The 23,036-nt window shown below is 39.0% G+C and overlaps 1 protein-coding gene across 1 annotated transcript; it reads right to left on the bottom strand.

Moving 5' to 3' along the window:
• Positions 1–692: 692 nt before the first annotated feature.
• NDUFA12 (NADH:ubiquinone oxidoreductase subunit A12) lies at positions 693–22,387 on the bottom strand. The gene is made up of 4 exons (XM_007165881.3): positions 22,229–22,387; positions 21,367–21,449; positions 18,805–18,892; positions 693–969 (listed from the first exon to the last, which is right to left on the bottom strand). Exons 1-4 carry the CDS (start codon positions 22,312–22,314, stop codon positions 789–791), a joined length of 438 nt encoding a protein of 145 aa, XP_007165943.2. The 5' UTR covers positions 22,315–22,387; the 3' UTR covers positions 693–788.
• Positions 22,388–23,036: the final 649 nt, after the last annotated feature.

Here is a 23,036-nt window from a genome sequence, read left to right as displayed (position 1 = left end):
TAACCAGTATCCAAGGGCCTTATCCTCAGGGGCCTCGTGGATCCTGGCGATTAAGGACAAGAGCCTGATAAGCTGATTACTGCAACTGCTAGCTTTCCATCCAGAATACAGAGGGAGGTGGCACTGCCTTTTCATCCTACCCAACATAACCAGTTCCAAAGATTCCTTATTTCCCTGAAGGTCTTTTGCCTACAACCCATTCTTTGGAACCAATCTGGACATTAGTTAAAGCTCTTTTGTTTGCAAGCAAAAAAAAAAAGTCAGTGACCTTACTTAGCTTAAAGAAATAAAAATATATTAGAATAGATGGATCCTGGGATAGTTCACAGATCCAAATAAACTATGAAAGAACCAAAACTCAGGAAATGGTACACCTCTGATAACCTTCTCCTTGCAGGGCTACCATAAAAGTCATCCAACTCTGATGTCTCAGCCCCTCTGTCTCTCCATTCAAGTTTCAAATTCCCACGGGAAAATCTGTTTGGCTCAGCTCAGCGTTAGGTCTTCCCCTATCAATCAGCTGTGGCAGCGTGGCAGGGCTGAAACACAGACACAACCACGCAGGCAAGAGGGAAATGTAAATGACGTAGCCGCCCCAACAGAAGTCTACTTCAATTTCCCATGTTTGTAAGCTTCTATTTTGCAGTTGACAAATGACAAAGTTAAGGGCAAAAAAGCACAACAGACACTGCTTAATCAAATAACTTTAATCAAGTTAACAGTAAGCAGCAGAAGTACAATTACAGGAGAAGCCCCATATTTTACATGTAAATTGTTTTTCATTGTCTTTACTTGTAAGGTGTTGAAGGTGGGACCCACTCCTCAATCTTCTTTCTAGTGGTGGAATAAGGTACGTATTGTTGTGGAGTGCCACTCACGTTGAATTTATGGTTTGTCCAAATGAATTTACGAGCAATAGGTGGTTTTGTTGTTGGAGGATCATCAGTCATAGAGTGAAGCCAACGATGCCTTAAAGAGGGAAAAAAAGACAGTTATGAAGAGGCAGCATAGTGTAGTGGGAGGAGGGTTAAGAGAGCAGTTCTCGAGCTACTGTGTTGCTTGAGCTCAAATCTCAGCTCCATCACTAACTAGGCTGAACTTTTCTACGCCTGGGTTTTTTCATCTGAACATTCTTACTAAGAATGGTGTAAGGATTAAATGAGACAATACACATAAAGCACCTAGAAAAATTCTTGTGCATAGTAGGTACTCAACAAATGTTAGCTATTGCTGTTATAATTATTGTATTTCATCAAATCTAGGACACCATCAATTTTAAGATACACCATTATTTTGTTATCTCTAAGAAAGAAAAAATGCTGCTAACTAAACTGACACTATTGATTATAACATGTATCCTAATTTTACGTATAAAAATGTATTTTAGAACTGATGACGTACAGTATTACTATTAGATGCTAGAGGCTGATTCCGGAATTTCAGTATGCTCAGGATGCTCTGGTTCATGAAGCTCTAGTTTGAAACCCATGAGGCTCCTGCTGAAGAAGAGGGTCTCTGCATGCATCTTAAATCCAAACTTAAGTCCGAACACTGGAGGACATACAGTCTGTTATAATAAAATTATTAAATCACAGCCCAAAGTTCATGAGTGTTTCAGCTTCAAGTGTTCGTCAAAAGATGTTTGCTTGGAGGTGCCAGAAATCTGGCCTAAAGGAGAAAGCTAGGCGTTTCCTTGGAATATAGAGAACTGTCTCTCTAATAACAGAGAAAAGAAAGAATCAAAGTCCAAGAGACAAAGAGTAGAACTGAGCAGAAAGCCAAGCTGAATTTATATGGGAAAGGAAGGGGAGAGAGAATTCATAACAAGACTCAGAGCTCACAAGACAAAGATGACCCTATGGGAAAAGGGAATGAGGTGACAGGCACAGAATTGCAGCTCCAAGAAAAAAAAGGGGGGGTGGAAGATTGCCCAGCTACAGAGGAAGGGGCAAGTGGAGGAAGTTTCAGTAAAATAACTAAGACTAAAGCTAATGAGAAAAATTTATGATGCTACGTAAGTTTAAGAATATTTGCTAACAGTAATTGATAGATATAGCCAGGTAATTGGCTAAGACCTATGAGAAAAGAGATAAAATATTATTACTGTTGCTATATTTGTGTCTAAAGATAATTATATCATGATGAGCTAACACAATAAAGAATGAAGAAGTCTGTACACACTGGGCTGGTTTCTCTCTTACATACTCCAAAGGAAACTGTGGATTAGTGAAAGTAACCTGGACCAATAAACAACTATTAACATGAGCTCTGAAACCTAGTGACACAGTGGTGGCGAGACAGGCTCCATGAGCTACTCGAAGGCGGGATTCGCTGTCAAAACCAAGGCTCTTATTTATCAAGGGGCTTTGTGTAAGTTAAGGCACGGCAGAAATATTTAACTTTTGCCATTTGAGTCAGCTTAAGTAACTAAAGAAGATTTTTATTCAAATAATTGCCATCGAGACTCCTGAAAGTTAAAATATTTAAGGAACCACAGTCCAAAGCTTTTATATGCCTATTTAGTTGCTTAACTGAGAGCTCATGGAGAAATAGAAAATGTTCAAGAAAACTAAAAGAAGGGGGCTTCCCTGGTGGCGCAGTGGTTGAGAATCTGCCTGCTAATGCAGGGGACACGGGTTCGAGCCCTGGTCTGGGAAGATCCCACATGCCACGGAGCGGCTGGGCCCGTGAGCCACAACTACTGAGCCTGCGCGTCTGGAGCCTGTGCCCCGCAACGGGAGGGGCCGCGATAGTGAAAGGCCCGCGCACCGCGATGAAGAGCGGTCCCCGCACCGCGATGAAGAGTGGCCCCCACTTGCCGTAACCAGAGAAAGCCCTCGCACGAACCGAAGACCCAACACAGCCAAAAATAAATAAATAAATAAATAAAGTAGCTATAAAATTAAAAAAAAAAAAAAAAAAAAAAAAGAGGGGAAATTCTCTGGTGGTCCAGTGGTTAGGACTCAGTGTTTTCATTGCCTGGGTTCAATACCTGGTTGGGGAACTAAGATCCTGCAAGCTGCATGGCATGGCCAAAAAAAAAGAAAGAAAGAAAGGAAGAAAACTAAAAGAAATTTTTTACCACCAACACATAAAATGTGAAAATGTTCATCCAGTAAGGCTACTGGCTAGAGTCAGGGAATGACTAAACAGCAATTTATTCTCATTATGTTAGAATAAGAAACTATAAAATAAGAAAATGTTTATAGTATGCTAGACTAATATAACCATTCTGTTATATTATTAAATAAAGCCTGAAGAAATAATACCTTTTAGATTTCCACACCAAAGAGTTTTTGCAAAACAGGTTTTCATCTGGGTCATTTTTCTTCCAATTAATTAAAGATGCTAATGGACTAAGAGTATTGTCTAGAAAACTGTGTTGAGCTAGCATCAGACCCACTTCAATTTTATATCACTGTTATTATCTTACAGGACAAAATATAAAATTACTTAAACTTGATGATAAAGTCAGTGAGACTACAAATAAGGAGACTGGCGGAAAGGCAAAAAGTTATAAATACAAAAGAGATAAATATAATGAAAATACATTACACTTTGGAAAAAACTCAGCACTCAAATATATTCAAGTGTGTCAAAATATCTTTTTTTTTTAATTAATTAATTTATTTTTGGCTGCGTTGGGTATTTGTTGCAGTATGAGGCCGTCTTATTGCAGTGGCTTCTCTTGTTGAGGAGCACGGGCTCTAGGCACGTGGGCTTCAGTAGCTGCAGCATGCAGGCTTCAGTAGTTGTGGCTCACGGGCTCTAGAGTGCAGGCTCAGTAGTTGTGGCGCATGGGCCTAGTTGGTCTGCGGCATGTGGGATCTTCCCGGACTGGGGCTCGAACCCGTGTCCCCTGCATTGGCAGGCGGATTCTTAACCACTGCACCACCAGTGAAGTCCTCAAAATATCTTTAATAACAAAGATACTAAATCACAATTACAACACAACTCAAATGGAAATAAATCCCATAAGTGGTCGATCCAATTCTCAGTTGTATATGAGGAAAGTGTGGAAAGGAAGAGGAAAAGAACACTTTCCCCTTCTTTGAAAATATACTACTTCACTTAAGTTTGAGGTTGTTAGCCATTCAAAGTACAAAATGGAGGGATTTATTTGTGAAGAAAGAATTAAACAGCCTAATAGGAAATTTAAGAAATAAAAATATATACCATATAAAATAGATTTTAAAAAATCACTGTAGGGACTTCCCTGGTGGCACAATGGTTAAGAATCCGCCTGCCAATGCAGAGGACACGGGTCGGATCCCCGGTCCAGGAAGATCCCACATGCCGCGGAACAACTAAGCCCATACGCCACAACTACTGAGCCTGCGCTCTAGAGCCCACGAGCCACAACTATTGAGCCCGCGTGCCACAACTACTGAAGCCCGCACACCTAGAGCCCGTGCTCTGCAACAAGAGAAGCCACGACAATGAGAAGCCCACGCACCACGACGAAGAGTAGCCCCCCGCTCACCACAACTAGAGAAAGCCTGCGTGCAGCAACGAAGACCTAACACAGCCAAAAATAAATAAATAAATAAATAAAAATTTAAGAATAAAAAATAAAAAATCACTGCAAATGAAAACAGTCTTTAAGATGGATATTAATAACAAAGATAAAAGTTTAATTTTCCCTTTCAGAAAATTTCCAGAAATAAAACATTAACGAATAACAACCAACAACAACAAAAATATAGGCAGTTTTGAATCTCTTCCTTGGATAATATACATTATTAATTTTGGGAATCAAGGCTGGCTCCTATGTTCATGTTTCAGATGTTTTCACTTAACATTACTGAGCCAAGAAATACTAAAGATTTTTCAGTTTTTCAAAAAATATAATAGACTAAAAAAAAAAACCCGCTCCAGGTTGTTTTTTGAGGTAAAAATATTCATTATACTAAAACTATTATTACTCCATCCCACTTTAGTTTATGAAACATTCTCATGCATATCACTCAGTCATATCACTAGTATTATTATCAGTCATATCACTAGTATTATTTAATACTATTTCATATTTTAAAATTGTGGAAACAGAATTGAAATGACTTTCCCAAGGTCCCACAGCATGTATGTTACACACTGAGGCTTGAACACAGTTTCCCAATGGCCGAAGAGAACATTTTGATCAGGACCTTAATTACAATTAATAGATGAAAACTGGTTGGGATTATGATAGCACTTAAGTATCTGTCAAAATCCTGAGATCCATCTAACCACAGGATAAGATTGATATATTTAATGCAATAAAAACCAAAGACAGTTCATTACAAGATAGCCAACTCAAACTTTGTTAGCTCAGTAATTATTCTTTTTAATTAAATGCAATCTGAATCAAAATCTCAATACGGCTTGACAATTATAATTCTAAGGATCAGCTACAAGTCTATCTTAAGAACATTCTGAAAACTCACAACAATCAGGAAGGCCAGTATTACCAGACATTAAAGTCACAAACATTAGAATGGTATAAAAATTGGCACAAAAATTTTGTACCAAGATTTTGGTACAAAAGTACAATAATAAAACAGAAAAAAATCCCCCAGACTAAAGGATATACAAGGTAAGGTTGGCATTTCAAATCATTGGGGAAAGTAAACATTTCTCAACAAATTATTCTAGGATAATTAATTTTGTTGAAAAAAATTATTAGGTTTCCCCAGCCATATATCAGGATAGATTGCAGATAGATTAATAGTACACTGATACAAATGTGTGAATATTTACATTCATAAGATATATTGATATTTATAGAATATGAAGGACCATTTCTAAGCTTAATATCAAAGGCCAAAGCCATAAAGAAAAAAATGGCAATGTTACTACATAAAAATTGAAGTGTTATGTCCTAAAACTCTGAAAACAAGATTAAAAAATAAAAGAAACAGGGAAATATTTGTAACATACAGAAAAGTAGTTCATCTATCATTACAAATCAGAAAGAAAAAGTCAAACATCCAATAGAAAAATAGATAAAAGATGTTAAAAGATAAGTCATAAAAAGAAAAAGTAAAAATGGCAAACAACAAAAAAGAAGTTTAATCAAGGAAATACAAATGAAAACAAGATATAAATTTTTACTTGCTAAACTGGCAAAGATTTTAACAAATAATAATAATACCCAGTATTTGTGAAGTTACAGAGAAATCAAACTCATATAAAGCTGAATGTATTTACCCTGAGAATGTAAATTGAATGTATTTACCCAGAGAATCTAAATTGAAGGTAATTTGGCAGTAGGTACCAAACACTTATAAAACATGTACACTTCTGGATGCAGCAATTTTACTTGTAGGAATCTGCCATAAGGAAATAAGGATGTGTGGGAACATGCTTATATACAAGGATGCTGACCAAAGCTTTATATATAACAGTGAAAACATGGAAAGAACAAAACCAAGAATAATATAGGGAATACTTAAATAACTCAGGGCACATCCACATGACAGAATATTAAAGCCTCATTAAATATTATGTTAGAGAATATTTTATGACTTGAGAAAATGCTCACCATATGTTAAGCTTAAAAAGCAGGTTATTTACTTAATTTACTTAATGATACTAAATAGCATTTATAAGTCATAGGCACTGTTCTAAACACTTTACAAATACTAACTCATTTAATTCTTAACTCTATGAGACAGATGTTATTATCCCAATTTAATAAATGAGGAAACTAGAACACCGAGAGTCTAAATAACTTGCCCATGATAGTGACGCTAGGATTCAAAACTGGGCTACTTCTTCAAAAAGTAACCCACTTACATTAAAAACAAAAACAAGGGATACATATGCATAGGAAAAGAGGAGATGGAAAGAATATACATCAAAATATTAACAGTAGTTTATCTTGGTGTGGTAGGATAATAGGTTACTTTTATTTGCTTTGTTATTTTCTGAATTTTCTGTAATAAACATGTACTACTTTGTAAGATAAAACAAAGCTATTAGAAAGAAAAATCCTTCTAATTCGAAACAACTAGAGATGGTTTTAAAATCCTGCTCAATTCATCTGTCATTTATTTGAGACTGTTAAGTCAGTTCTCCTACTTCTAACCTCATTTCATCCCACTTTAAGCCATCACTTAAAAAAAAAAAATCACTCTCTTTAAAGTACTAAATGTTTTAGTAGCAGATACACTGTTTCTCTCAGTCTACCTTAATGGAAATTCTTCCTACGTCAATTCCACCGCACAAATGTCATTCACTACAGTTACATAGAAAAGGTTCAAACTGTCTTTTTAAATCTAGAAACCTCAAAATTTTCTACATGACTATCTCTAGCATATATTATATATATAACATCTTGTGGAGAAACCCAAACGAACTTTTTGGCCAACCCAATACATTGCTAACCTGTGAACACAATACAGATTTATTCTGGAAATTGGAATCAAGAGTAGTTCCTTGTTCACCAAAAGTAATACATAGTTTATTTCCACACTCCAGGTATAAAATTTTCCAACAACTCATCTTTGTAAAATGTTAGAATCAGAAGCACTGCATAGTAAATTAAATGTGTTAAACAAAAGCTGAATTTTAAAAATCAAAACAATCTTGTCTTCTGCTTATAATTAGCACATTTTAACAGAGAAAGGTTATAAAGTAACATTCTATAATACAGGAATATCTACTTAAACACGCAGTTTATAGTTTCTTAGAACATAGCCTCTTATATTCTGATTTTCTGGAGCAGAAAATCAACATTAGGAAGGATCTATTTTCAAAAGAAGCTTGCAACACATTGTACTGAATAACACTCATTTTAATTCAGTTCAGAGTATTTTACACAACACCTACTACCTGAAAAAGGATAGATTACGCAGATACATCAAGAGGAAGAAGACAATATTCTCTGGCATTGAGAGATGGCAATTTATTTAGGAAAATAATATTTTAAAAGACTATAAGATACAGTTTAGTGGGACAAGGTATTAAAAAGGACAGGTTGAAGTTAGAGTGGAATTTCGAGGTAAATATGAGCTTCAAATTCATACAAAAGCTATAAAAGAAGTGACAAGACATACCATTTTTGGATCAGCTACCAGAAGCAAATAAAATTACTGTAGCCAAAAAGCAAAATAACAGTTGTTTCAAGTAAAACAGTATGTCCCCTTTCACTCAACAAATATTTACTGAGCAACTACCACGTGCTAGACACTGGTTTAGGCATTAGCAACACAACAGTGAACAAAGTTCTTACCATCAAGAAGTATGGTAGTTGGAAAAACAATAAAGTAAATACTACGCAATAAAATGCCAGGCAGAGGTAAGTGCTACCAAGGAAAGAACTAGAGCAGGGCAAGGGGACACAGTGTGAGAGGAGGACAGGGCTCTTTTAGCTAGGCCGTCTGAGGAGCGTGAGCCACGCCACACCCGGGGAAACAGCCAGTGCAAAGCGACTGAGGTGGGAGTGTGCTCACCGCTCCAGGAAAAGCCAGGAGACCAACATGGCTCATAAGTCAAAAGTTAGCAGGGCAGTGAACAGGGCAGTGTACGCAGACCTGGAAGGGCCAGGATCACATTCCAACTCCTTGCAGACCATGTAAGGAGTTGGAATTTTAACTCTCACCATGATGGAAAGCCAGTGGAGAGTTCTGAGCAGAGGTCTGATGGGATCCGAGTTACATTTTAAAATCATCACCCTAATCACTTAGTATGTTGGGAATACTGGCGTATTGTAAGAATGCAAGCAAACCAGTTGGGCAGTTGTAGAAGTCCAGGCAAGAGATTATTGTGGTTTGGATTGGGGTAACAGCCATAGGTATATCAGGCATGGGATATATTCAGAAAGTAAAGCAGAAAGAACATGCTGATAGGCTGGTTATTAGAGAAAGAGTTGAGGAGGACCCTTAAATTTTTGGCTTGCATAAACAAGAGTCATTTAAGGGCTTAGGGACATTTTGCTTGACAGGTTCATTAATCTACCTACACTGGGCATTTGAAGATATTTAAAAAATCAAATGTATTACATTTATAAATGTGCCCTAAAATGCTTAAATGGATGTAATTAACTAAACTTGCAAATGGAGATAACTCTTTAGGAGAATTTAATCCTTTCCATTAAAAGTTTATCAAACATTCACCAAAGAACAAGAGAATATGATTGTTCTTTATCTTTCTGCAAAAATATTCAATTTACTAATCTTGTTATCCTATTTATAAATAGAACCTCAAAGCTTAAGAACAACTATGTTTTAAAATTTGCAGCTATAGTAAATAGAATATTCATTTTAAACCCAAATTGCCATTAATCCTGTCTATATACAAAGCCCCTAAGATACTAAAACACTCAAACTGACAAGTAGAATATTAAGTGAAATGGGGAAAACATCTGTGATATATTAAGTGAGGGGAGGCAGAAGAGAAACAAAATATTGTGTATAATAAAGAAATACATATGTATACACACATATATCTATATATAGTTATTTCTAATCACAACCTTCTTCTAAAGAAGGTGTGACCAATGAACTACAACCTGTTCTCCACACTGTGAACCTTTAAAAACATTCCTTCTCTACTCAAAAGCAGACACTCAGGTATTTGTTGAATCAGTGAACAAAATGTTAACAGTGCTTATTCCTTGGCCAAGGAATTAAAGTTTATTTTTGTTTGTACCTTGTATTTCTCTGGATTTTCCAAGTTTTCTATAACAACTGTATATTTTTATAATCAGAAAAAATATTTTAATGATGATTATAAGGACTGTTGTAATAGCATGGAAGATTGCTTATATTATCTACAGAAAAAACAGAAAATAAAACTGACTGATTATGAACACAACAACTACACAAAAATTTATTTAAAAGGACTAAAGGAAATATGCCAAATGGTGACAGTGGCTGCCTCTTTGGGGTGTATATGGATTATCCCTGCCCCCTGACAGATTCTTTTAAACTTTTCTGATCTCTCCATATTTTTTTCAAGAACAGATTCCATTTAGATTCGATGAAGTTCATATTGCCAAATCCATGTGGACACCTTTCTGTCCTTATCTTACTTAACCTCTCAGCAAACATCAATACAGTTAGACTTCCCATGTTTGTTGAAATGCTAACCTCTCTTGCCTTCCTTCTTACTTTGCTAGTAGCTATATCTTATTCTTTGCTGGCTTGACCTCTGTCCTAAGCTCCAGATTTATCTATCCTGCTGTTTACTTAACACAAATGTTCATTTGGATTTCCGACAGGTATCTCAAACTTAGTACATCCAAAAAAGAAGCTTCTGATTCCTACCCTCCACCCTCACAACCTACCCTTCTCCCAGTCTTCCCATCTGAATGAATGGTACCACCATCTACCCAACCTCTCAAGCCCCAAACCTAAGAATCATCCTTGATTCTTCTCTGTCACCTCCAAGTAATCCTCCTCATCTGCCACCTTACTTCTCTACAAGGCTTCTAGAACATATTGTCAACTGAAAAAAAGCTGACCACAATGATGTTAAGTATCCTAAATAAATTAACCCTACAAGAGAAAAACCGTTATCAATGTCACCATGGCACTGGAAAAATCTTCAAAGGCAAAATTAAGTTCTGTAAAAAAAAGCAAAAACTTTTTAACATATGCTATAATTTTTTTAAAAAAGTACTTATGTATTACTTGAGTAATTTAAACATTAATTTTAATAAGAAAAATTAATATATGAGGAGAGACTAGTGCACTACACGGAGGAAGGAAAGACATATTACTTAAAATGAACAGAAGGTGCCACCAAGTGGGAAAAAAGTACATACACAGTAAAGAAAAATCCAGGCAAGCCATGGTTTTTTTCTTTTTTAACTTGGTTCAAAGGATTTCAGAGTTCCAATACTTCAAACCACATACACAAAAAACTTTGTTTCTCCTAATGTAAGTGAAAACAGTAATTTTATACTATTATGCAAAAAATAGCCCAAACTTTCTACCTTTCTACCGGTATTCAACAACATTTTATCTTGTCAAATTTCATGTAGATACTGATTACTTACTTGGTTTACTACCATAAAAATGAAAATAAGGATTATTGAGCATTACTGTATAGATGGTAGCAATTAGCTAACTTAAAAATTAAGGACAATCAAAAGTGGTATAAAACAGTGCTTGTAATCTACTGAAATACTTTGAGTATTCTATTCAATCAAGTTTAAATAAGAAGAAATTAAAATCTCATTGCTGACCCCATAAATGAAGAAAAGGAAGGGACTGTAACAAAGAAAAATAACAGACACTAAGTTATAGTATAGTATTAGTCTACCAGCTAGTATTCATTAAAGTGACTATAAACTCCAAGAGAGGATCATATATTTTGTTCACTACTATGAATATACAAACCCATCAGTGCCTGACACATAGTGGGGTGCTCAGTAAATATTCATTTAATGGAATGAACTATATGTAAGCTGGGTGCTGTGCTAGGTTCTAGGCAATAATTTTTTTTAATTTTTTATTTTCAAGGTTTGTGTAGCTCCCCTGCCCATCCCACACGTTTGCACCACCATGAATACTCTTTGTTTATCTATTGGTAGACCTAACAGCCTTACCGACTGCTGACACATTCAAAGAAAATGAAAGCCTTGAGACAAAACAGACAAACCCACAAGATTTCTAATGTTCCCACAAGATCAGGGAACGTTAAGTGAGCCACAGAAGTTCATTAAAGATATTCCCTGGTTCTACCAAAAACACTGATGGCTCTGAAGAGAAAGCCTTCCCCAGGTGAGACTATGTAGCTACTGAACAGACTCAAAGACCATCATAGGCCACACTGGGCACCAGAAAACTCAGAAGGACAGAGGACAGGAACCACAGCTTGCCAACTGGGAAGCATCAGGTGTTCCTCTGACTGGGAGCCTTTGCAGTAGTTCATGCAGGTGACAGCCCACCTAGCCATCCAGGAGCTATTTTCTTTGGCTCCCTAGATGACACAGCACAGGCTCAAGGGAGATGAGAGCCACATCAGGCAGGTGCAGGAGCTGCCCTGACTTAAAAGCTTCATGTCCACAAAAGCTAACATCTCTACTAACAACAACTCCATGGGCATGGCTTCAGGATTGCCATTGCCACAAGGGACAAGCTAGTTCTAAGAGCAGCAAGACAGGGAAGCCCAAACATAGCTAACTCATCAGGCATTTATAAATCCTCTCAATCTAGATGCAGTTTACCAGTCAGGAATCAGTTTTATCCAGCAATATGATTGATACAATCTCATCTGGTTTCCAGGGTAACATTTAACTGAAGATCAGATTCTCTCAAACCTTTTACCCATGATTTACGAAAACTGCATACTACACTAGGTGAAATCTCATTTCAAGTCCTATCTCTAGCACCAACCTCTATTCTGACCTCTGGACTAGTGTTTTCAACTGTCTACCCACCATGTTCACTTGGTTGTCTAACAGGCATCTCGGAGAGAACTCTTGATTACCCCTTCCATTCTGCTTCCCCCATCCTGCCTGCTCTTCCTCTTCTCAGTAAATGTGCCACAAATAGTTCAGGCCCAAAACATTGAAGTTACCCTCTTCTCTCGAAATCCAAACCATCAGCAAATCCTGTTGAGTCCATCTTACTTCAAAATATGTCCCTGTGGTAGGCAGCCTCTAAGATGGCCTCCAATGACCACATCCTCCTGGTGTTCACACCCTTGTGTAATCCCCTCTCAAGTATGGGCTAGATTTACTGACTCACTTCTAACAAACAGAATACAGCAGCAGCGTGGGATGTCACTTCTGAGATTAAGTTTAAAAAGACTGTGGCTTCCATCTAGGGTGCTCTCTGTCATTCGCTCTCAGATTGTAACTCTGGGAAAGCCAGCTGTCATGTCATGAGGTGGCCTTGTGGAGAGGCCCACATGAGTGTTCTTGGAAGCAAGTTTTCTGAGGTCTGTCTACAGACATGTGAATGAGTCTGGCAGTGGATCCTTCCAAATTCAAACCTTGAGATGACTGCAGCCCCAGATGATATCTTCTTTGTAGCCTTGTGAGATTCTAAGCCAGAGGCATCCAGCTAAGCTGTACTCAAATTCCTTACCCACAGAAATGGTGAGATAATGTTTATTGTTTTAAACTAAATTTAAAAAATCTGTTACACAGTAGTAGACAACTGATACAATTCCAAATCTCACAACCTACATTACTGACACCTTATCCAACTTCCTTCATCTCTGGATGGAGCTGGCCCAGACAACTACATAAATAGTTCCCTAAGTAATCAGCCTACTTCCACAAGGCTCCCTTCCTCTATTCACAGCAATCACAGGGATGCTTTAAACATTTAAATCAGAGTCCAAGAGCCATTAGGTGGGGGCAATCAAGGTAGGCATCTGTCTTTGCTTGGCATGGGGGGTGGAGATGATGAGTGTGGCAACAGCCCAGTAAGGTGACAGAGCCTGAATGGGGAGAGGAGGGCATCCACATGGGGTGAGGGGGGTGGCAAGCTGATGTGGGGTGTTGGAGGCAAAGTGAGGTAAGAAGGGAGGCCAGTGGTGGGGAGGCGGGAAGGCAGCAATGGGAACTTTGTTACCTACAGTGGAATTCATCAAATAAGTAACTCTATTAAATAAAAGAGAAACAGATACATATACAGAAAGGGAGAAAACTAGAACATAACCTGTGGTATTGGACTGGATTCAGTGGCATTGCTGTCAACTTATGATTTTCAATATATAAGGTGAAAAAGAGAGATATAGAAATAGAAATGTACACACACACACACACAATCATTACAGCCATTTGAGCTTGTCCACTGAGATGCCCCAACAGCAATGAGCATACCTTGCACTCAGATATTAGTTTCTAAACACTATTCTCTACTGAAAAACAGCAAGTAAGAAAATAAACACAGGGGTCCTCAGAGAAATGGCTGTTTTCATGGGTGGGGCAGGGAAAATATAAGATGAACCTAGAACAACTTTTGTCAGAAAGCAAGAAAGTGCTCCAAGAATGAGGGGGATATTTCAAAAGGACCCCAAATGCAGACTGAACAGGTTCCCACTGATCAAACTGAGTTCAATTTGATCAATAAAATAACGAATTATAGTAATGGATTACAACACATTGATTAAAATGACAGTTCATATTGATATAAATAAAGTTTGACGAGTAACTGGATAGTTGCATAACCTCAAAGTATCTCCCCACAAAATGCTAATTAATTGTAAAGGGAAAATGAGTAACTTTAGAATGGAGAAATCTGGCACACACGCCCTAATCAAGTGATAGAAATGTTCAGTAATGAGACAAATCAAAACTAGATGGCATTTAATAGAATGCAACAAGAAGAATCTGACACTGCTTCTGTGACATTCCTGCCAAAGATGCATAGCCTCCATCTAGTCATGAGGAAACACTGGACAAATCTATACCGAGGGACATTCTACAACACAACTGGCCTGTAATTTTCCGAAGTGTTAAGATCATAAAAATCAAGGAAAAGCTGAGGAACCAAACCAGGGTGAAAGAAGCTAGAGAGAAATGAGGTCCACATAAAATGCATGACCAGATTCCCTTGCTATAAAAGACATTGCTGGGACAAGTGATGAAACTTGAAGAGGGTCTGACGATTAGACAGCATTGGTGCATCACTGTTAATTTCCTAACTTCGATGGTTATATTGTGGTAACGTAGAAGAATGTCCTTGGCTGTAGGAATTACACTCTAAAGTATTCAGCCATGCTATGACATCATTTTCGCAACTCTGAAATGATTCAAATACTTGTAATTTTTCAAAAAGTTTGGGATTTTTCCCAATTTTTAAAAAATTGTAAAACAGATCACATCCTACCTAACCTTCCAGTGACTTCCAGAGAACTTTAGAAAAAAAAGTCAACGGAAAAAAAAAAAAGCCAACGGATCTACCCATGGTTTACAAGATCTACATGTAGATGTAGCTATTGAAAGCCCTAGCTATTTCTCCTACCTCATTTCCTGACATCTTTGCCTCACTCATTCCATTCCAGCCAAACTGGCCATATTGCTGTTCTATGAATACAAGCAATACATCTCAAACACACAGGACTTTTGCACCGGTGGTTTCTGCTGCCTGGAGCTCTTCATCACACCCCCCCCTCCTCCCCTCTTCAAATGTCACTCCCTCAAAGAAGCCTTCCCTAACGCCTGTATAAAACAGCCACCTCCCCTAAAAGAGAAGGCCACTGCTCTTTATCCCTTTATGAATTCCTTGCATTTACTGTTGCCTAAAATATATAACATATTTGTTTTTCTGCTTCCCCTCATGAGAACAAGGACTTTGTTTTACTCACTGTTGTATCCCCAGTGCCCAAAATAGTTCTCAGCACCTGGTAGGTACACAATAATTATGTAAATGAATAAAGATGACAAATTGTATTTGTAATTCATTACTCTATATGTAAGATAATACCTGGCTCTCTGATAAAAGATAAATCAACCCAACTTCAAATGTATTCATGGATCAAATCAAAGGTAAGGTTAGAATTCTACAATGTATTGCACTCACTCAGCAAAGGGGGTTCTGAGAAACAAACAGCTGAGCTTATCCGAACCACTTCTCCCTACAAAGACTCATCACAAGCCTTTAAGCTTCCCTTACAAGCAAGGGTCATCAAAGGTACTCAGACCTTAGGAGGCTCCACTCCACAAAGAAACTCAGCTTTGTATCCTCAACTGCCCTCAGGCATCACCCCAGCAGGTGATGTTATCTTCAACAGCTTTCAGCTTCTTTTTTTTATGTGATTTCAGATCTTATATATAAAAGGACTTGCTTGGCTGCATAGTACTTTTATCATTTCAGATTTTTAACTATTTAATAATTTAAAATGTGTTTCAGCCCACATAATTTTCCCTCCCCCAGTCCCCAATCTAGATAGGTGCTTTGAAGGAGATGGCCATCAACCTGAACACGACAGCCCACAGGCCTTCCACACACTCTTAGGACCAACCCCTCCCCCAAAACAACCAAACAAATGAAAACTAGCAGGATACCTCGCCTCCTAAAGCCAACACTCCACTTTGAGATCTTGGTCTCAAACAGTGCCAACGTATATACAGAATGCCCCTTCGAGAAGGCAGACAGCTCCTCAGATTTTAACAGACCACAGGTTATTATTTCCCATTAAAAAGAGCACAAAAATCCAGCCTCAAATGTAACATCAGTGCTGCTTTCTCATCTTAAGAGCCAATGAGTTTTATTAAAGACAGAATCCAATATTGTGGTCTTCAAACTACATCACCGACATGAGTAAATGCTTCTAATTAGTCCAAGTAGTGGACCAGAGGTAGGTGAAATCTTACAAACATATTTTGCTTAGCTCACATATTATTTTAAAAAATTATTCTGTCCAATCAAGTAGCCTATTCAATTTATCCTTTTAATTTAATTTTTTACAGATTTAATTTATTTATTTATTTATTTTTGGCTGCGTTGGGTCTTCGTTGCTGCACGCGGGCTTTCCCTAGTTGCAGCGAGTGGGGGCTACTCTTCTCGTTGCGGTGCGCGGGCTTCTCATTGCGGAGGCTTCTCTTATTGCAGAGCACAGGCTCTAGGCGCGCGGGTTTCAGTAGTTGTGGCACGCGGGCTAAGTAGTTGTGGCTTGGGGGCTCCAGAGCACAGGCTCAGTAGCTGTGGCGCATGGGCTTAGCTGCTCCGCAGCATGTGGGATCTTCCCGGACCAGGGCTTGAACCCGTGTCCCCTGCATTGGCAGGTGGATTCTTAACCACTGAGCCACCAGGGAAGCCCAGCCTATTCAATTTAAATAAAATAAATTCACTTCCTTAGTTGCATTACCCACATTTCAAAGTGCTCTGGGCCACGTGGGGCTGGTGGCTACCCTATTGGACAGCACAGATATAGAACATTTCCATCATCACAGAAAGTGCTATTGGACAGTGCCGTATTTAAACTGACAAATATCTTTAAAATAAACATTTAAAACCAAGAAGTCTCACAAAGAAATACAGATTTCCACTTTCTCTTGAAAAATCATATCTAGAAACCCTTGGCTGAATTCTTACCTGATGGAACTGGAGAGAGTGAACAGGGCTGCTGCCCTCTTTGATGGAGTATGTGCTTTTCAGTTCAATACAGTCCCCAATACCCCCAACTGTCTCACATCTGTACTTCCCTCACTTATGTTACATGCCTGGATTTCTACTTGAGCCTTTAGAATGAAAGTGAGTACTCTGAGATTATCCTAGTTTCTACTCAATAGAGCACAGAACTATTTCTGATGATCAAGTTCAACCAAAATAAAATATCACAGCTAACCTGACACTTATTTTTAGGTTTTTTTTGTGAAATTTTCTAGACCAACTAGAAAGGCTCTCTAGAGTTTAAATGTGTATCAACCAACAACCTATGAAATAGATATAAATACTTGCTTTGAAATAGTTTATTAAAAATTTGGTAATTCAAGTAAGAGCATTTAAAATTTCATTTCAAAATAGGCATATTAAAAATCACAGTTTTTAGAGACCTAAGGAATTTGGGGGCTCTCAATTTACAGATGAGAAATCCAAGCTCCAGAGAGGTTAAGGAATTAATGCTTTAAGTCAAACTGCCAAATAAGATCAGAGCCAGAGTTCTTTTAGCCTTTCTCTTCACTATGGCCAGGTGATACTACAGCACACTGTTTTCCCTCAAAGACAGCCACACTATTATATATTCCAACATATAATATGATTGGTGACACCCCTCCATCAAGAGATAGTCTGTAACCTCTCTGGTTGAACATGGGGGGAGTTTTCTAATTGCCTTGACCAAGGGAATGCGGACTCAATACTGGATGATTTCCAAGACTAAGTCAGATAAGGCCACATGACTTCTGCCTGGCACTCTGTCTCAGAGCATTTGCCTGAGCAGGCTCAGGCTACCTGAGGGTGTTCCAATCCAACACCCCAGCCATGCCCCCAGCTAAACAGCCACCATCAATTGCCAGACACTGAGTGAACACACCTTCAGACTGTTGCCAGAGCTGCTGCAGGTCTTTGCTCAAACCCTCCAACCCCCACCTCTGGCAGGAGTGTCCTTGCTCAAAACCTGCCACCCCCTCCACCTCACCCCTGCCTCTAGCAGGAGTGAATATAAATCCTTCAGTTAAAGGGTCCAGAGATAAGAAAGGAAGCTACAAACAAAAACCCAGATGGAACCAGATGGGACCAGCCAATGAATCTGACCTCCAACAGACCCAGAGTCTGATTATACATTGATTTTTTCTACATTAGCATATTATATGACACACCTACTGGCAGACATGACCAGACATTAAAGACCAAAAAAGGATCAAAAGGGAGTGGCACCCCACACCCTGAGGGTGGGGGGAGCCCTGCCCTTCCCGGTAGACTAACGCATAAGCCTCCCCATCCCTAGCCTCACTCCTCCTCCCTTTGTCTTTACTCTACAAAATTAAATCCCTCTTGCCACCTAGGCGAGAAGTTGATCTGTGAACATAGTTCCCACTTCTCCATTCTTTGGCCACTGAGTAAAGTTTGTGCTGTGTCCATCTCAATCAGGGTCCATAGGACGTAATTCAGTAACAAGATGATTCTACTATCCAGCCTTTGAGTCTTCCACTTGAAGCCTCAGACATCCTGGAGCAGAGATAAGCCATCCCTGATGTGGCTTGTCTGAATTCCTGACCCACAAAAACTACGAAATAAATACTTATTGTTGTTTTAAGGTACTAAGTTTTAGGGTAACTAGTGATGCAGCCATTGCAATTGGGACAGATGCTTTCAGAACAACACTGATTAACTTAAGAATAGATATACAACAAATATTTGTGTAATGAAACAAATATTGCCAAGTGAAATAAAATAAAATGTTGATGTAGCTCACCATTCAGGGGGCACCATGCTTCCATCCACATCCCAGAATGTGTTTTTGCCATTCATTTCAGTAGTATATATAACCCATCGGTGACGGCCTGGATGGAAAGATCAACATGTAGTTTAGAGAGATGTGAGGAAATAAAAACAACCTTTTCAAAAAATTATAATTGCATAACATCAAAGAAGACAACCTTTTTTATTAAGAAAAGACTTTTATATGCTCTTACATAAGAGAAATGTTAGAGAACTAGAGCCCTGGGTGTATTACTGAAGGGAAACTCCAGGAAGTGTAGGCAAGCTTTTATCAACAACCTAGTGGCCGCCTCAGCAAAATCCCTGCATGGGGACTGAGACTCACTCTGTGGGTAGGGCTCAACCCTTTTACAGTGGAGAACCCTTACTTCTCCCCCAGCTCCCCCTCCAAGGGGGTATCAGAGAGGGAAGGGGAGGGAATATGTTTCCAGCTGTTCTGGGTATTCAGGAGAAAAGTGCTCCTCCTAAGACTGGGGCAGGAGAAATGTATTCACAGCAATCACACTTGAATTATATGTTTCCATATAAATATTTTTAAACCACCACCAGAGATCCTTTCGGAAACTGGTGATTATTACATAATAAGCAAACACATATATGATTGTTAGATAAGTAGAACAGCTCATGTTATCAAAACAGCACGCTGCATTCTTTAAAAGATTTCTGTGAAATAGTTGAGAGCAAACCACAATTTAGAAAACTGTTAGGCAAAGACATGGATTTTAATGAAGACTGTCACTTTTTTTTTTTTTTTAATTTTTATTGTGGTATAGTTGATTTAATGTTGTGTTAGTTTCAGGTGTACAACAAAGTGAATCACTTATACATATATCCACTCTTTTTTAGATTCTTTTCCCATGCAGGCCATTACAGAGTACTGAGTAGAGTTCCCTGCACTATACAAGACTGTCACTTATTATCAGTGTATATTAGGCAAGTTTTATGAGACTCAATCTCTTTATCTATTAAAAGTGGATGATTAGGACTTCTCTGGTGGCGCAGTGGTTGAGAATCCGCCTGTCAATGCAGGGGACATGGGTTCGAGCCCTGGTCAGAGAAGATTCCACATGTTGAGGAGCAACTAAGCTCCTGCGCCACAACTACTCAGCCTGCGCTCTAGAGCCCGGGAGCCACAACTACTGAGCCCACGTGCTACAACTACTGAAGCCCACGTGGCTAGAGCCCGTGCTCTGCAACAAGAGAAGCCACTGCAGTGAGAAGCCCGTGCACTGCAACAAAGAGTAGCCCCCACTCGCCGCAACTAGAGAAAGCCTGCGCACAGCAACGAAGACCCAAAGCAGCCAAAAATAAATAAATAAATAAATTTATTTTTTTAAAAAGCATATATTTTCTCCCTGTGAGGATATCAAACATTGTTCTGCAACTAGAGTTTTTCATGTTACACATATCTTTGATATCTTTCTATACAACAAAGTATTCTAAAAAATGTGTAATTCATCAGTACCCAATTGATGCACAACTAATATGGCTTTTAGAATTTACTACTAAAACAATGCTGCAATGGGTGTCTTTGTTTTGCAAGAATATTTGAGGTGAATTCCTAGAAGTGTTGGGAGAAAAGATATGTGCAATGTTAATTTTAACAAAATTTACCAACTGTCCTCCAAAAGGACTGCGTTAACCCACATATTCTTATGGCATTTCCCCAGTTGGAATTTATCAGATTGGCAAATACTTCAAAATTTGATAGGTGAAACAAGATAACACTGTTTTTTGAGCTACATTTCTGTAATTACAAGTGAGGATGAGAGGGATAAATCAGGAGTCTGTAATTACAATATACACACTATTATATATAAAATAGATAACCAAAAAGGACCTACTGTATAGCATAGATAACTATACTCAATATGTTGTAATAACCTATAATGGAAGAGAATGTAAAATAAAGGAATAAAAAAAGTGAATCACTTTGCTGTACACCTGAAACTAACACAACATTGTAAATCAACTATATTTCAATTAAAAAAAAATTTTTTTTTAAATAATGTATTCTTTTTTAAAAAAAAGAGTGAAGGGCTTCCCTGGTGGCACAGTGGTTGAGAATCCGCCTGCTAATGCAGGGGACACGGGTTCGAGCCCTGGTCTGGGAAGATCCCACATGCCGCGGAGCAACTAGGCCCGTGAGCCACAACTACTGAGCCTGCGCGTCTGGAGCTTGTGCTCCGCAACAAGAGAGGCCGCGATAGTGAGAGGCCTGCGCACCGCGATGAAGAGTGGCCCCCGCTTGCCGCAACTAGAGAAAGCCCTCGCACAGAAACGAAGACCCAACACAGCCAAAAATAAATAAATAAATAAATAAATAAAATTTAAAAAAGAGTGAAGATGAGCACGTTTTCATGCCTTTGTTGTTCATTTAGTTTTCTTTTCCTGTGAATTATCTTTTTCTTTTTTCTATTGAGTTCTTCATCCTTTTACAAGTACTTTGTAAAAGTTCCTTGTACATTAAAGAAAACAAAGTCAAATCAAATCCCAATCTCATTCCCATTATTTATACAAAAAATACTGAACTCACCAAAAAACTGCTTGTTGTCTTCGTAGTATTTGTTTCCATATTTGTCTTCCCCCACTAATGTGCCAACCCTCACATCATTTGCCCTGGGAATGTCCAAAAGAAAACAGACATTTTAGGAAGATTCTTTGTTCGCAACACACACGTAGTGTGAGAATACCAACTTTCACAAACATAGGCAGCTGTGCCAGCTAGAAAAATGAGGAGGTGCTGGGTATGGTCACTGGTTGTATACTTCTAGCGTTCCTCCCCAGGTTCATGGCCACTCATTGTCAGAGAATCAGCTTTCAGGTAAGAGCTCTAGAATCCCTGCCCTTGTTGTCCTAGTGCCATTACAGCACAAGAAAAGAGAAACTGACCTAACTGATGTGCCTAAAGTACACTAAATAGATAGATGCAATATCGTCAAATTACAAGACTACTTTTATCTACTATCCCTAGGCCATGAGGCAACGGAGTTAGCAAAAAACTTCAGGAAATCTGGAAGCTCAAGTATTTCACTGTGATCACCTCGCTCAACTCCTTACAGTATAGGGAAGGCAAGTGAAGGCCAGCGAAGGAGAACAAAACTTTCCCAAGGTCACGCAGTGAGTGTTTGGCAATGCTCACTGCTCTCCAGGAAGCAGAGCAGGGGTGGAGCCCATATGCTCTCGCCTCCGCGTCATGGCTCTGTCTCTAGAGCCGGCTTTGGTCCTGTCTCCGGGAGGCCTCCGGACAGAGAATTCGGCCCGGGGGAAGCAGGCAAAGACTGTCCTTGAGAAGAGCTGCGGATTCTCCAAGGTGACCCAAACCCGGGCCACTTTCCAAGAAACCAGCCAGCACAAGTCCAGCCCCAGAGGCCAAGAGCATGGCTCTGGCCGCTTACCTGAAGAAAACCCGTAGATAGCCGCGGAGGCCACCGTGGCCGCGGACCTGCTGCAGCCCGCGCTTCAGGACCTGAAGCAACTCCATCTTGTCCCGCAGGCCCCGCCTCTCCGGCGCACTGCGGAAAACCCACCGGGGGAAAGCTGCCACTCAGCTGCAGGGCGCCGACCACAGAAGGTTCCCACGCACGCGCGGCACGCGGAGGTGGTTTTGCGCATGCGCGGGTCTGGAGCGCGCGGGTCTGGAGCTCCCCCGTCAGGCCTCTTCCCGCTTTCCAGAAAAGGTGCAGTTGGTTGGTTTCCCTCCGAAGCAAAGTTTTCAGAGATTGCATTTAGAAGGCTGGACATGTAGTGGAAAGCTCACCTAAACTAGGCTTTCCCAGGTGAAGGTTCCTCCTTTGGGGACCTCAGTTTTCTTATCTAAAGTGATTGCCTGACTACTCCAAAAATCCTTTCTAGAGCCAAGATTCTTTAGAAACGAGATACCATTAAGGAATTCAACATTAAGCACGAAATGATACTGCACATTCGGAAGTAGGCACATTCGACATCAGCGTTGTGGTAGGCGACTGAGGAGGAGGAGGAATAGAAAAGTACAAGATTAACTATCTACTCTCAAGTATTTAATGATTTAGTTGCAAGTTTAAAATTAAAAATTTTGATATTTAAAGTGTATTAGAAAAATAATCCATGCATGATATTTAAAAATTTTAAACAATAAAGGGAATGAAATGAACGCTATTATTTCTAATTTTCTAGCAGCTAACTTTATGACTTTAAATATGCTTTAAAACCTATATTTCTTGATCC

The sequence above is a fragment of the Balaenoptera acutorostrata genome, chromosome 11, assembly GCF_949987535.1.
Source record: "Balaenoptera acutorostrata chromosome 11, mBalAcu1.1, whole genome shotgun sequence".
Taxonomy (NCBI): Eukaryota; Metazoa; Chordata; class Mammalia; order Artiodactyla; family Balaenopteridae; genus Balaenoptera; species Balaenoptera acutorostrata.
This window is presented reverse-complemented; position numbering and strand designations above follow the sequence as displayed.

Coding starts and splice junctions, on each gene's coding strand:
- NDUFA12 (XM_007165881.3), bottom strand. CDS start 22,314: ATGGAGTTGCTTCAGGTCCTGAAGCGCGGGCTGCAGCAGGTCCGCGGC. Junction 21,450..22,228: donor TATCTACGGGTTTTCTTCAG/GTAAGCGGCCAG, acceptor GGACATTCCCAG/GGCAAATGATGTGAGGGTTG. Junction 970..18,804: donor AGCATGGTGCCCCCTGAATG/GTGAGCTACATC, acceptor TCCCTCTTTAAG/GCATCGTTGGCTTCACTCTA.